The sequence below is a fragment of the Bubalus bubalis genome, chromosome 16 (assembly GCF_019923935.1).
Source record: "Bubalus bubalis isolate 160015118507 breed Murrah chromosome 16, NDDB_SH_1, whole genome shotgun sequence".
NCBI classification, from domain to species: Eukaryota; Metazoa; Chordata; class Mammalia; order Artiodactyla; family Bovidae; genus Bubalus; species Bubalus bubalis.
In genome coordinates, this window is record NC_059172.1 from 6895181 (window position 1) to 6910623 (window position 15443).

Sequence of the window (15443 nt, forward strand, 5' to 3'; positions counted from 1 at the left end):
TACTGAATAAAATAAACTGTTAGATTTGGAAGGAAGCTCATGGATTCCTCTTCTTACAGAAGACCCAGACTCACACAGCGGGCTGGTGCAGAGCCTGGACTACGATTGCTCTCCACAGCTTCCTGTCCAGTACTTTCTCCCTTACGCATCTCATCCACTGACTCCTCCCACTGGTGCCCACAGACAGCAGGCTTCCACACTGCATAGAGAGCATGGAGACAGAAGAGAGTCGTGTTGATAACAAAAGGCAAAGCAAAGCTAAAGAGTAAGCTCTAAAAAAAAATAACAGTAACAATGTGAACAATAATGGGCTCCTACTTCAGTTTTCCATCTTTACAGGTTTCTACTGGTACACCTCACATAGGGTAGGGAACTCAGCAGAGTTAACAAATATTGGACGTTTGACCCCTGCACTCTGCATCTGCTGCTACACCTATTTCAAAACTAAGGTATCATTGCAAGTATCCTATAAACTATATATATATATATATATATATATATATATATATATATAAATAAAATGAAGGTATGTAGTATAGAAAGTACGCTTTTTGAAAATAATTCCAAAGTATGCCCCTATAGAGATTAAGTGAATAAGCTTACTTGAATATTGCTTATTGCCTTGATTCTTAACTTTATCTTCTGAAACTTCCATAGTCAGAAAACTGATTCACTTGCACAAGTCACTCCAGGCAGACAGAGATTTTTGTTTCACAGACACAAGGAAATATAAACAGTATGTTAGTTTGCACTGATCCAAAACTTGGAAATCTTGGGCCAAGATTGGTCCTCAGCAATATTTAGGTTTCTGTGTGGTCCTATCCCCAGGTTTGCAAGAAGCTAATGCCTTCGTTTTCACCAGAGACTTTCAGGCATAAAAATGTTTTAGCCAGCCCCCTTGAATTTTTCAAAAGGATATTCTTACATGACTAAGCAGAGATGAAAACTAGCTTTAACACCCCCGCAGTGACCATTTTACAAGTGGTTCTGATGAGGGTGACTGTCATATCTGCTCTAAGTCAAGCTACAGAGTCACTTCCTCCTCCTGTCATTGAAGTTGGCAGGAGAGACTTTAATAGGATGATATCTAAAGTGTGACCCATCTGCTGAAAGAGTGAACAGATCTAAGAAAGACTGCCCATGATTGAAATACGTGGAAGCTAGAGTAACAAAAACGAATGGTGCAATACATGTGAAGACCCTGCCTGAGTCAGAATCTGTTCTACCCAAAAAAAGCACCAGTTAATGCTTACCTTCTTCAAGGATTTACAAGGCACCACCCATGCCAATATTTGCCTGTGCCAATTCCAGCACTTAATGACTTTCTCATGAAGAAAGTATTTGGCAAAACTAATACAATTATGTAAAGTTTAAAAATAAAATAAAAAAAGAAAAAAAGAAAAAAAAAAGAAAGTTATAGGGGAATAGAACAAGATCAATCTATCCTAAAACCCAGTAAAATGAAGATTTAGAAAAATATTTGCTGGGCAGTGAAACTGTATGTATTTAAGTGAATGAGATGGAAAACTGAGACAAGAGAATTGAATTCCCTGAACTTTTCTGGCATCCCCTGTCTGGGGAATTTCTGGAAAGAGCAAAAGTCAACTTCCCAATTGTTTCCTTTCAGAGGTTAAGGAACTTATCTCTAATTAATCCAATTACAATGCTGGGACTTCTACTTGCCCCTGTATAATTAACAACCCCTTGTCCTGGCCCCTAGAGGTTTCCATCTGCATTTCAAGCAAATGATGGAGGAGAATCCAGTATCACATAATCCTTCTGTCCCACCCCAGACATCCACAAGAAGCTTTTGCCAGCCGATTCTGACCTCAGCGCTCACTAGCTCAGTGAAGTCAGTGAGTTCCAGGGAGACTGTAACCAAGAGGACCAGGGCCACTTCGCACACATAGTCCACATGTGATAGTTGAATCACAGAATGCTAGTCACTGAAGGGCCTTCGGGATCATTTTGCCCAATTCATTCATTTTAAAGATGTCCAAACAGTCAAAGAGAGACAATCACTGTGCCAAGCCACCCTGGGCATTGATAGCATGGTTAAACTCTTTTCCTAACTCCTAGTACAGAGGTCCTACTACCACTCATTCTTAAAGTTCTAAGCATTTTACTGCTGTGAGCACATGGTTCTCATGTGCAAGGGCTTCAGAAAGACTACAGGTCCCTAACTTCTGGGCATAGTCTCTTAAGTAACAGCACGGTGCATTTTTTCTTTCAACTTCTCTAACATGTTACATACACTCACAGTAACACTCTACTACCGCAACTACCATTCCCACCTGACAGATCAGGTCAACGGGGTTCAGAAGGATGATGAGAATGGTTCAGACCTATAGAAATAATACATTTCCCCGTTGTGTCAAATGACTCGGTGTAGCATCTCCCATCCACACAGAATGTGTCACCAGCAGCTGGTGCCTCACTATGAAGCAAAGAGGCCAGAAGGAAATAAAGCTATGCCCCCAGTCTGCAGCCATGCTACTTCTTCAGAGCTTTGTATGTTTGGCCAAATAAATTATGAAACAGTGGTGTATGCGTGTGGCCTCTTCCTGTAACTCATCTTAAATACTTCAAGAACAGAAACTCTATTTTTAAAGCCCCAGGATTTCTCACTACTTAAAGGAACCTATCTCCTTCAGTGCCTATCTCCATAACTTTTTTTTTAACTAAACGGCATTGGCTACTGTAATAGGCTCAGGATTTCTTCACTTCTCACCATTATAACTCTGAAAAAGAAACAAATGTTGTAAAACCACTGTATGTTTAACAGCCTTTTTACATCCAGAACCTGGAAAGGACTTCTAGGAATAACATAGGCTGATGGAATGAAATGAAGTGATATAAACAATGGACCATGGTGTGCATTTCTGTGGCCAAAGATGTGGGAAGACAGAGTTTCCTTTCTGCCTGACTTCACCCTTTTTAGTCAGAGACCCATACATATACATGCACACGCGCATGCACACACACAAACACACACACACACATATGTGTGAAAGTGTGTGTGTGTGAAAGCCTGGAGTCCTAACCACAGGATTGCCAGGGAGTTCCCCAAAAGATGTTCAACCTCATTCCAAATAAGAGATATGAAAATTAAAATTACTTGACTTCCCATTTTTTCAGTTATTGCATTAGCAAAATCCCAAAATTCAGCAAAACATTTTACAAGAAAGACAAAGTTGTTGGTGAGAGTAGAAATAGGTGAAGGACAGTTTGGCAATATCTAAAGCAGTTTTATTTCTAGAACTACACCGTAGTTTAGTTGCACATATTTAAATTGAAGTTATTCTCTGCAACACTTCAAAACAATTCAAATATTTATCAGTGGAAGACTGGACAAGTAATGACAGTAGACCCGTTCAATGAACATGGAAAACTACAAGAAAGGGGAAGCTTTCCTTGTACTAATATACAAAAATTCCCAAGATATATTGTTACATAAATAAAGCAAATTTCAGATGCATTTACATAGTGTGTCTGTGTAAAACACAGAGATAAAAGATATATACATATATATACCCACTAGATAAACAATTTTCTTAGTTTTCTTTTTTTCTTTTTGGGCTTATTTAAGCAAATACTAAAATATATATATAATATAATATATAATTATAATATGATATAAAATATATTATTAATTATGTTTTATTTGTATTAATAATTATAATGATCATATATATTAATAATTAATTATATAATAATACATTATTATATATTAATATATTATATAGTATATATTATAATATGTTATATTATATTATATATTTATATAGTTTCATATATATTTATATATATAATATGTTATATTACATACTATATAATATATAATATATAAAATATAATATAATGTATAACATATAATAATTATAATAATATAAAAATAATTAAAATATAATATAAAATATAATATATTTTATATATAAATATATATTATATATTATAATATATGTATGTTTTATATATATTTATATATATGGCTTATTTAAGCAAATACTAGACTACATATATAATATAATATATAAGATATATTCAGAAATATAATTCATATAAAATTATATATAATATATATAATGTATATATATTATATACATATAATTTATATATATAAATATATTGTATATATAAATATATAAAATATAATTATATATGTTAATTATATATGGTTTATATATTAATATATAATTAATTTTACATAATATATTGTAATATAAATATATAACTATATATATTATAATATATGTATATATAATAATATATGTATATATTATATGTAATAATATGTAATATAATAATATATGTATATAATAATACTATATATAACTACATATAAAATATATATCAAAATTATATATACTATATTATTATATTTATATATAATAAAATAATTATATCATATAATTATATAATTAAATATTATTATATAATTATATTATATAATATAAATATATTATATATATATACTCTAGTATTTGCTTAAAGAAATGCCAAAAGAAAAAAGAAAACTAAGAAAATTGTTTATCTAGTGGGGATGTGGGAATGAGGAAAAGAATGGAATGAAACTTTCCACTTGGCTGTCTTTTTATTTTGTTGATGTTTTTTAATGTTAAGAATATATTATCATTCCACAAAATTACATTAAAATTTTAACTGATTTCTTTAAATATGTAAGTTTAGTTGATCTTGTAAGATAATCAAACAGACACAATGCAAAAAATCAAAAGAAAAAACTGATTAATATTACTATGTGGAAATGTAAAACTTAAAACATTAAAAAATTTGTAAATAAGAGTCAGAGCTAAATAATAATTAACTATCCTACTCACTTACAAAAAAACTAAAAATGTAAGTTGTACAACAAGCTATTTAATTTTCAAAATATTTTAACTTTAAAATAATTTCTGACTTACAAAAAAGTTGCAATAATAATACAAAGGATTCCTGTATATGCTTGATCCAAATATCTCAAATATTAATATGTTTTCACATTTTATCATTCAATCTCTCAATTGATACATAGATAAGCAGAATTTTTTCTGAAATGTCAGGAAGTTGATGCTACTGTTCATTTACTTTTACATATCTTAGTGAGCAATTCCTTGATCCAAGGACTTTCTAAGACATAAACATTATAGTTGTCAACATCAGGAAATTAACTGTGAGATAATTTATTATTAAAAATACCTCACCTACAGCACTTTTATCTGCTAATGACCTTCATCTAGTATAAGATCCAGTCATCTCTCTGTAATCTAGAAAAATTATTCAATTCTTTTGTCCTTTATTTTACAAGAACATAGGCTAATAATTTTGCAGGATATTTCTTAGTTGGGGATTTCCATGATTTTTTGTCATGATTAGACTCAGGTTACATATTGTGGTAGGAATACCCCAGTAATAATACCGTGTGCCTCTCCAGTTTCAATACTGATGCTGCTAACTATGAGGAATTGTTTAATGGAGTGTCTTCCAGGTTTCTCCACTGTACACTTTTGCAGCTAACTTTTGCAACTAATAAGTATGTTGTGGGGAGATACTTTGAGACTCAGTGAAATCTTACTTCTCACCAAGAGAATGTTAAGTGATCACGTTCAATCCTGTCGCAACTACTTTCGCAAGGAAGGTCACTACAGCATCTCTAAACCTCAATTTAACATTATGCCTTAAAGGTTTCAATAACTTTTAAAACAGTAAGTTATTTATAGCAGGTGAAAGTGAAAGTCACTCAATCTTGTCCAACTCTTTGTGACCCCATGGACTATATGGTCCATGGAATTCTCCCGACCAGAATAGCAAAGGAGCTTCTTTAAAAAATATAGTAAAATATTTCTATTCACAGATACTGACCTCAGCATTATTTTTTCCCTCAGTGTTACTTATATGACTAAAAAATTAGAAATGGTCTAAATTTCTAACCAAAGCAATGGCTTAAGTAACAGTATATCCATAAGAGGAAATATTTTACAATAATTATAATGAAGTTGTTTGTCAGGGAACATTTAACAGGAGGATTCCTGCCTGCTGTTTTCTATTTCTCAAGGATTCTCTGTTCCTTATCAGTTCCTATTCCAAGAATGAGTAAAGCTGCATGCAGTTCTCAGGACTGAGGTCATGGGATGAGACATGCAGTGACTCTTTTCAGCATCAGTGACCTTGTATGTGTTAGACTATCCATATTGTGGCTATTGATAAAATTTCATCCTGTGTAATAGCTGAGTAATCATCTTACTAAAGATATATAAGCCTGCATTTCTGCTAATAAAGCACCTTTGCTCCATTAGAGCTTGGGGCCACATGTCTGTCTGTCTTTCTTTCTTTCTTTCTTTCTTTCTTTCTCTCTCTCTCCCTCCTTGGCTGATTCTCTGGAGCACAGAGACCCATATTGCTTACTCTCCTGCCCAGGCTTCTAAGACTCTCTCGAGAAGGCGCCCTGTGCCTTCACCCCCATCGAGAGGGCGCCCAGTGCCTTCATGAGAGACGCAAGTCCTGTGTCAAGGACTTTATTGGTTCTCTGCATAAACCAGAGAATATTAGCCTCTTTCTCTCTTTCACTTTCTTATCATTGCCTCCAGACCGCCAGGTCCCGGTCCATTAAAGGACCCCAACAGTTGTTAGCATGGAAACCAGTTAGAATACTCTAGAACTAACAAGTCCTATGAACTGAACTTGGTCCCATTCTGCTCCTTCAGTTTGGACTAGGCATCATTTTTTTTTTTTTTTTTTTTTTTTTTTGACTCTTGAAAAGATGGAGTGCCGGGAGCAGGAGCTCCACCTGTGGCAAAGGTCATGAGGAAGGAGGCTCGGCATACGCAAAGGCGGGATCGAGCCTCAGGAGTCCCCCTGGAAATTCTCGAGCATCTACCCCCAAAACCTGAGTCTGCCTACTTTCTGCTTTGTGCTCTCACCTACACCTCTGACTTTATGGGGGGCTGTCGCCCACTACCTCTCTCTGAAAAAAAGAGTTAACTTACAGCTCCAGTTAATCAAGTTCCTGGGTGTGATAGTGTTTCAACCTACAAACTCCTTTGGAAGTCCTCTAGCCTGCCTGAATAGGTTTTTCCGGCCACATGTGATTGCTCAGAGCCTCCCAACTGTGAGAGGCAGGAGATGTTCTAAACTGTCTAAATACAGATTCTTTTGAGCAGTTAAAAGATTGATTAGAAATTGTATTGGTGAAGGGTTTTTCACTTGTTGGGCCAATGTTTGCTGCTAAGTCTCCATATCCCTTACCTGCTGTGTCCCTGGCAGTGTATTGATTAATATGATTGGTGTAAGTAGTAGCTTTAATGTTTGTAACCTTGGACCCTTGAGTTAATTCTTTTACTTGTTATAGCCCACCACACCTTTGCCCTATAGAAATGCAACTTTATCTAATGCTTTTGGAGGGTGGCTCCTGACCAATCACCTTTAGAGAAAAATAAGTTTTCTGAAGAAAGGGTCTTGAAATGTTAACAGGCCTCCGGGCCAGAAGATGATGCAAATCACCTAAACTTTTGCATATGATAAGTTTGCAGGAAGAAAGCCTGGCTTACTGCATGACTCTACCCCTTCCCCCACTATCCTCTATGCATAACTTAAGGTATAAAAACTACTTTGGAAAATAAAGTGCGGGCCTTGTTCACCGATACTTGGTCTCCCCATGTCGTTCTTTCTCTCACCTTCTGGCTGAATTATTCAGCCTCTTTTCTCCACTGAATTTCCTCACTGAGCTATCCTTATTTCAGCCTCTTTTCTCCACTGAATTTCCTCACTGAGCTATCCTTATTTAGCCACTCTTTATATCCTTAATTAACGTTTAATTAAGCAATTGTTTCCTGATCTAGCCGATGCCGTCCCCACTTCAAATTCCCTGGATCCACCGGGGCTGGACCCCGGCAATGGAGTAGATTTCCTTCCAGTCTTTACATCTACTCAGACATAATCTTTTACATTTTTATTGAATGCAACAATATACATATTTTTATTAAAATGTTTATTTTGAGCATTTCTCTGTTTTTATTTTCCTCTATAATAGGATTTTTAAATGCTGGTCTTAGCATCGTTCTAAGCCCGAGGATCAACACCAAGGCTCATCCTCTACCTCTCTTCTAGCTTCATTGCTCTGACCCACAGCCTCTTCACGGCCTTCTTCACTTCAGCATTTCTCAGGGAGTAGATGACAGGGTTGAGCAGTGGGGTGATCACCGTGTAGAACACGGCAACCGTCTTGTCCGCAGACAGCGTGGTAGAAGGTCTCAGATAGATGAAGATGCAGGGCCCAAAGAACAAGGTAACCACAGTGAAGTGGGCCCCACAGGTGGACAGGGCCTTGCGCCGCCCCGCGGAGCTCCGAGTCCTCAGATGGAGCAAGATGACCACATAGGAGGCTAAGAGGACCACGAAACTGATCACAGACAGGGTCCCCCCATTAGCAACGATCAGAAGACCAATGAGGATGGTGTCAGAGCAGGCAAGTTTGAGCAGGGGAAGCACGTCACAGAAATAGTGGTCGATCACATTGGGGCCACAGAAGGGCAAGCGGAAGATGAGAAGGATTTGGGCCAAGGAATGCACAAAGCCCCCCACCAATGCTGCACCCACCAGGAAGGCACACGCCTGCCGGCTCATGATGGTGGTGTAGCTGAGAGGCTTGCAGATGGCCACGTAGCGGTCATAGGCCATCACAGTGAGCAGGAAAATCTCAGTGCCACCAAACAAGTGGATAAAGAAAACTTGTGACATGCAGCCCCACAGAGGTATGGCTTTCCTCTCAGCCAGCAGATCTGAGATGAGTCTGGGGGCTGTCGTCGAGGCGTAGCAGATCTCCACAAAGGACAGGTAGCTCAGGAAGAAGTACATGGGGGAGCCAAGGCTTCTGCTGCTCATGACAGTGAGGACGATGAGGAAATTCCCCAGCACAATGGCTGTGTACAGGAGCAGAAACATCACAAAGCAGACTTTCTGCACCTCTGGATTGGAAGAAAGTCCCAGGAAAATGAATTCTGTCACATTGTGTGTGTTAGCCATGATGTCGCCACCAGGAGGCAGGAATTTGGGTGTGTGATCTGAAATGATACAAAACAAGACTCCTTCCTTAAGGAGTGAATTATATCATAGGCCTTTGCGTACCTGAAATGTTACCATTCAAACTCTGCAAACTTGGAACCTTCTCAGAAATAGGAAATCCATCTCTGCAATCCATAGACCCCTAGGCTCAGTGACCCTCCTCTCTTAGAACATTTTGGAAATACAGCACTTTGCACATTGAACTATAGGGCTTCCCGGATGGCACTAATGGTAAAGAATCACCCTGCCAATGCGGGAGATGCAAGAGATGTGGGTTTGATCCCTGGGTTGGGAAGATCCCCTGGAGGAGGGCATGGCAACACACTAGCGTGTTCTTGCCTGGAGAATCCCATGGACAGAGGAGCCTGGTGGGCTACAGTCCATGGGGTCGCAAAGAGTCAGACACAACTAAAGCGACTTAGCATGCACGCACACATTGAATTTACTGTAATTGTTTTACATGACCGTCTGCCCCACCAAACTGAACTTTGTAGAGCAGGTATTATTTCTTACTACACTCCATCTCCAGTGCTAACTGAAGCACCTGCACAAAATCACACTCACTGAATGGACATAGAATGAAGGAACAGTGCATATAGATCATCCTGGCTTCCTAGTGCAGCATTTGCTACATCACAGATGTTCAGCAAATACTGAAAGAACAAAGGTCACCAAGGACCAAGGCCACATCTGCTCCATTCCTGAATCCCACGTCTGGTGCAGTGCTTGCCTCAGGCAAAGACCAGACCAATGTGAGAGCACTTTGTAAAATACCACAGCCTTCCTGGTAGCATCCCCTTTACTTTCAAAGTGGAATTGTAATCACCACATGCTCTCAAAACAAAACTCACCCCAGAGTTTCTGTGCCTTTGATGTCTCACCCCAGATCTTTTTTCTGCTCTGATCACAGAGAGGCAAACAACACCCCAAGAACATCCCTCACCTATTGCAGGTTTCAGAGTTGTACAATTTCAAAGCAGTCAGGCCAAGCTCACAACCAGAGCTCATACAGCTCAGGAGTTGCCAGATGGGAAATCGGTTCCCCTTCCAGCCTTAGGCTTGGGACTGTTAAGACTAAGCCTGATTCTACTAAGCCTAAGTCTACTCCACCTGATTAAAAAGAAGAACACAGAACTCTTGTCTCTCCATGTTCCACAGAGAAGAGTAATTCTGGCAGCTGAGCCTTGAATTCACCCTGCTAAGGGATACCAGGGGGAAGGCATGGTGATCAAGTGAGAGAAGATTGGTCCCCAGAGAGCCATGCTTTCCCCTTCCTCATCAGGCACCTGCCTCGTAGGAAGCAGGACCTGGGTACTAACATCCCAAACTTCCTTGTAGGTAACATAACTTCAGAAATCAGTAGGGAATATATTAAAGTAATTTCACCCAGTGTTCACAGGGCACTTAGGCTGTGGGTCCCTATACCATGCAGAGGTCAGTTAGATCCAGCTTTTGCTTATCCTGAACTCAGTCATGTGACTTCGCATGACAAGACACCATTCAAAGGATGGGTCCAAGGAATATGGGTGGTATATGTCAGAAAACAGATGGCACTTCTCCTGGCCTTTGGTTTGGATGAGGTTACAGGCATCCCCCGACTTGTCAAAGGTTCACTTTACACCACCGCTATTTTCCACTGATACCTGCCTCCTGAAGAGGATTTTTCCTTTTACAGAAAAAGATAAAAAGGGGAAATAGCAGCGTTTGTCTTAACAAGTGAGCGTTATAGAGGCAGCACACACCCCGAGCAACGGGCATTGCCAAGCATTTCAGCATCAGGCTGCCATACCTCTCAGCTGTGTCTGTGAGCACCGGTGGTTTACCTTGATTTATTTTGTGTGTCAGCAAGACACGTCCTAAGGTGACTGCCACTTCGCTTTACCTCATTTTGGTTTACCAAGGATCATATAGGAACACTAGTTTTTTTTGTTTGTTTTGTTTTGGGAATTTGGGGTGTTTCCTGTTTTTATTTACTTCCTTGGCTGCTGGGAGCCGGCATATTGCATATTGAGTGAGGATCTGTAATAGCTCAACTGGAATTCTATCACTGCCGGGAGCCAGCGTGAGGCACTCCGCCCATGACAAAGGTCATGAGGAAGGAGGCTCGGCATACGCAAAGGCGGGATCGAGCCTCAGGAGTCCCCCTGGAAATTCTCGAGCATCTACCCCCAAAACCAGAGTCTGCCTACTTTCTGCTTTGTGCTTTCACCTACACCTCTGACTTTACAGGGGGCTGTCCCCCACTACCTCTCTCTGAAAAAAGAGTTAGCTTACAGCTCCAGTTAATAATTCTTGGATGTGACAGTGTTTCAACCTACAAACTCCTTTGGAAATCCTCTAGCCTGCCTGAATGGGTTTTTCCGGCCACATGTGATTGTTCAGAGCCTCCCAACTGTGAGAGGCAGGAGATGTTCTAAACTGCCTAAACACAGATTCCTTTGAGTAGTTAAAAGATTGATTAGAAATTGTATTGGTGAAGGGTTTTTCACTTGTTGGGCCAATGTTTGCTGCTAAGTCTCCATACTCCTTACCTACTGTGTCCTTGGCAGTGTATTGATTGATATAATGGGTGTATAGAAATGTAAAATGCAGCTTTGTCCAATGCTTTTTGGGAGGCTGGTGCCTGACTTTGGAATAATCACCTTTAGAGAAAAATAAGTTTCTTAAAATGTTAACAGGCCTCCGGGCCAGAAGATGATGTCAATCACCTGAACTTTTGCATATGATAAGTTTGCAGGAAGAAAGCCTGGCTTGCTGCATGGCTCTACCCCTTGCCCCATTATCCTCTATGCATAACTTAAGGTATAAAAACTACTTTGGAAAATAAAGTGCGGGCCTTGTTCACCAAAACTTGGTCTCCCCATGTCGCTCTCTCTTTCAACTTCTGTCTGAGTCTCCATCTGGAGCGCAGAACCCGCCATGCTTGCTAATTATGCCTGGGCTTCTAAGATCCGACCGGGGAGGCCTCAGTGTCTCCTCTCCTTCGGGAGAACGGAAGGACGCCTGCGGCCTACGTAAGTGGTGCAAACTTCTTGTCTTGAAGTTTTATTGGTCTCCCGCGTAAACCAAGCTACTCAGCCTCTTTTCTCCACTGAATTTTCCTACTGAGCTATCCTCATTCTATTACTCTTTATATCTTTGATGAATAAATAATTAAATAGGTCGCCGACGCCATCCCCGCTTCGAATACCCTGGATCAGCCGGGGCTGGACCCCAGCACTTGGCTGTGCCAGGCCTTAGCTGCAGCACACGAGATCTTCCCCTGCAGCACGTGGGCCTTCTCCAATGCCTGGGCTTCTCTCCAGTGTTGGCCCCGGGCTTAGTCACCCTCAGGCATGAAGGATCTTAGTTCCCAACCAGGGATGGAATCACATCAGCAGCATAGGAAAGTGGATTCTTAACCACTGGGCCACCAGGGACGTTCCAGGAACACTCTTAATTTTGGATAGGAGAAACTGGTACAAATCAGTGGTTCTTAACTGGGGGCAATTTTCCTCCGAGAGGACATCTGGCAATATCTGGAGACATTTGTCCTTGTCACAGTTTGGGTGGAGAATGTTCCTACTGGCATCTAGTAAGTCGAAGCCTGGGATTCCAGGACACATCCCACATGAACAGGACAGTCTCCCAAAAGTATCTGAACCAAAATGTCAACAATGCTGCCATCGAGATGCCCTGGTAGAGACATGGCAAGATTTCTCCTAAATTGATCGTTATTGAAACTAGGTATCTGGTACAGGCGAGTCTAGGAACCATGCTATGATAACAACTGCATATGGTCTAAATTTCTTGTAACAAGAGATGTTTTAAATTTCACAAAAGAACTCACATCCCAGGGCCTCAATCCTTTATCATTCGTCAGGGAAAAAAATCAGGGGTGCTGTCAGCAAAACAGTGTTGCTAGGAAGATGGTTCTTGGGACTTCTCTGGTGGTCCAGTGGGTAAGACTTCATGCTTCTAATGCAGGGGGCACAGGTTCAATCTCTGGCTAGAGAACTAAGATCCCACATGCTGTGTAGCATGGCCAAAAAAATAAAATGCTTCTTGCACTTGGTGCAAACTTTCATGCTAATTAAGGAAACTGAATTATGGGTTTTAGTCACTTACTTGGGGTTGCACAGTCTCTAAGAGGGTAAACTCAATTTCAGTTGAAGACTCTGGCACCAGACTCAAATCCTTTAACAACCTCACTGTGCCCACATCACTATCCCCCAGGGTTCCCTCTACCAAAACTCCCTGTGGAGACTTCCCTTACTTAATGAAAGAAGTCTGGCATTATTGAACACCAGTGTGACCAGTTCAGAGGAAACACAATATCTGGTCTAATATTATAATCTCATTCCTATTTTCACTACTTACTATCCCAGCCTCCTTTGCATCTCCGCATAGACATATGACCTAGTTCTGGCCAATAGGAGTCAGAGTTGCTCTGGGGAAATTCTGGGAAATATTTCCCACAATAAAATGAGAGCCTCCCTCCCTGCATGGGAGCAGATAACACCAAGAGCTGCTATAGATATCTAGCAGCTGTGACGGGACAGACTACAGAATCGAAGGGGCACCAGCTAGATGCTTGGGCATCATAGGAATAGCAGAACAACCCTGGGACCGCTGACCTCCCGACTTCTTGTTGAGTAAGAAACATCATTACGGCTTAAGCAGGGACGGGCAAACTTCTCTAAAGGGTTACATGGTAAGTAGTTTAGGCTATGTAGACCACACTGGGTCACAGCCACTCACGGCAATCTAACACAAAAACTGCCATAAATAAGTGAAATACTAGGTACAACTATAGTCCAGTGAAACCTTATGTATGGTCACTAACATTTGAATTATGTGTTAAGTTTCATGTATCACAACGTATTACCCTACTTTGATTTTTTTTTGAAACATTTAATATGTAAAAACAATTCGTAGCTCACAGCAAAAGCAGACGATGAACTGGATTTGGATTGAACCGTATTTCAGTGGCCAGATAACAACCATCTAGAAAGAAAAGAAAACCATCTTGTAAAATTATCCAAATTAAGATATTAGTGATTAACAATAGTTTCCCTTCTAGCAAAGCCCTACTGCCCTGAAACAAAGCTCCTACTGGGGAATTTCAGATATTAGAATGATATTAAGGGGATGAGGGCACCAAGGAAGTTAGAAAAGCCTTCCAGGCACTCCTATGTTATCACACTGAAAGGGAGGGATAATACAAAAATGTAATCTTCTCTTTCCAGATTCAATCCCTGATCCAGAAAGATCCCACATGCACAGAGAAACTGAGCCCATGCACCACAGCTAGCCTGTGCTCTAGAGCCCAGGAGCCGCAGCTGAGGAGCCCACGCTATGCAACCACTGAAGCCCGCGCACTCGAGCCCGTGCTCCACAACAAGAGAAGCCTCCACAATAAGAAGCCCGAACATTGCAAGCAGAGAGGCCCTTTGCTCACCACAGCTAGAGAAAATCCGCACAGCAATAAAGACCCAGCACAGCCATAAATAAATTTAATTATAATCTCTCTCCACATGCCACAATCTTTCCACAAATCACAGCATGCTGACACCAAGAGAAAAAGTGAATGAACCCAATGTTGTACAGGTAGAAGACGACAGGGTGGGAATTTAAGTCCAGGTGTCCCTCCCTAAAATCTGTGCACTCTGCCTAATGGATCACCAAAGAAGAGAAGGCATTAAATAAGGGCAGCTCAGAAAGAGCTATGATTGATACCTAGGAGTACAAGGAGCTTATCTAAAATACAACATGACATGAACTACTGAGGTCTTGATGGGAAAAGATGGTATATGAGAAACCAAAAATATTTTGGGTGAAAACACAATCTCATATGCTCCATACAGAAAGTTAACAAAGTGGCGATTCTATCTTAATCTCACCCAAATCATGACTTGAAGCAATATTTCTTCTGTCATCATTATTCAAGCATATTAACAAGTTTTACTCTCTAATGATAGCATCAGTGCTACTCTTAAGAGTCCCTTGGACATCTAGGATACCCAACCAGTCCATCCTAAAGGAAATCAGTCCTGAATATCCATTGGAAGGACTGATGCCGAAACTGAAACTACAATACTTTGTCCGCCTGATGGGAAGAACTGACTCGTTGGAAAAGACCCTGATGCTGGGAAAGATTGAAGGTGGGAGGAGAAGTGGACGACAGAGGATGAGATGGTTGGATGGCATCACCGGCTCAATGGACATGAATTTGAGGAAACTCTGGGAGTTGGTGATGGACAGGGAAGCCTGGCACGCTGCAGTCCATGGCATCGCAGAGCTGGACATGACTGAGTGACTGAATTGAACTGAAGTGAATGATAGCATACCTGCTAACATTAAGACGGTTAATAAGGATTGTTTGTTAATTGGAGTGATTCTATAAT

General features: G+C 40.2%; 1 protein-coding gene across 2 annotated transcripts in view; it reads right to left on the reverse strand.

The window, feature by feature from the left end:
• Positions 1 to 8027: 8027 nt before the first annotated feature.
• Positions 8028 to 15443, reverse strand: part of LOC102393736 (olfactory receptor 4X2) — a 44210-nt gene continuing 36794 nt past the window's right edge. Inside the window, exons 3-4 of one of the 2 annotated variants that reach the window (XM_006042676.4) lie at positions 13980 to 14043; positions 8028 to 9056 (exon numbers count right to left, since the gene is read on the reverse strand). In XM_006042676.4, coding sequence (XP_006042738.2) covers positions 8089 to 9056; positions 13980 to 14043 — 1032 coding nt within the window. In that variant the 3' untranslated portion in view covers positions 8028 to 8088. The remainder of the gene's footprint in view (positions 9057 to 13979; positions 14044 to 15443) is intronic. The other variant, XM_044929108.2, reaches the window with a different exon arrangement.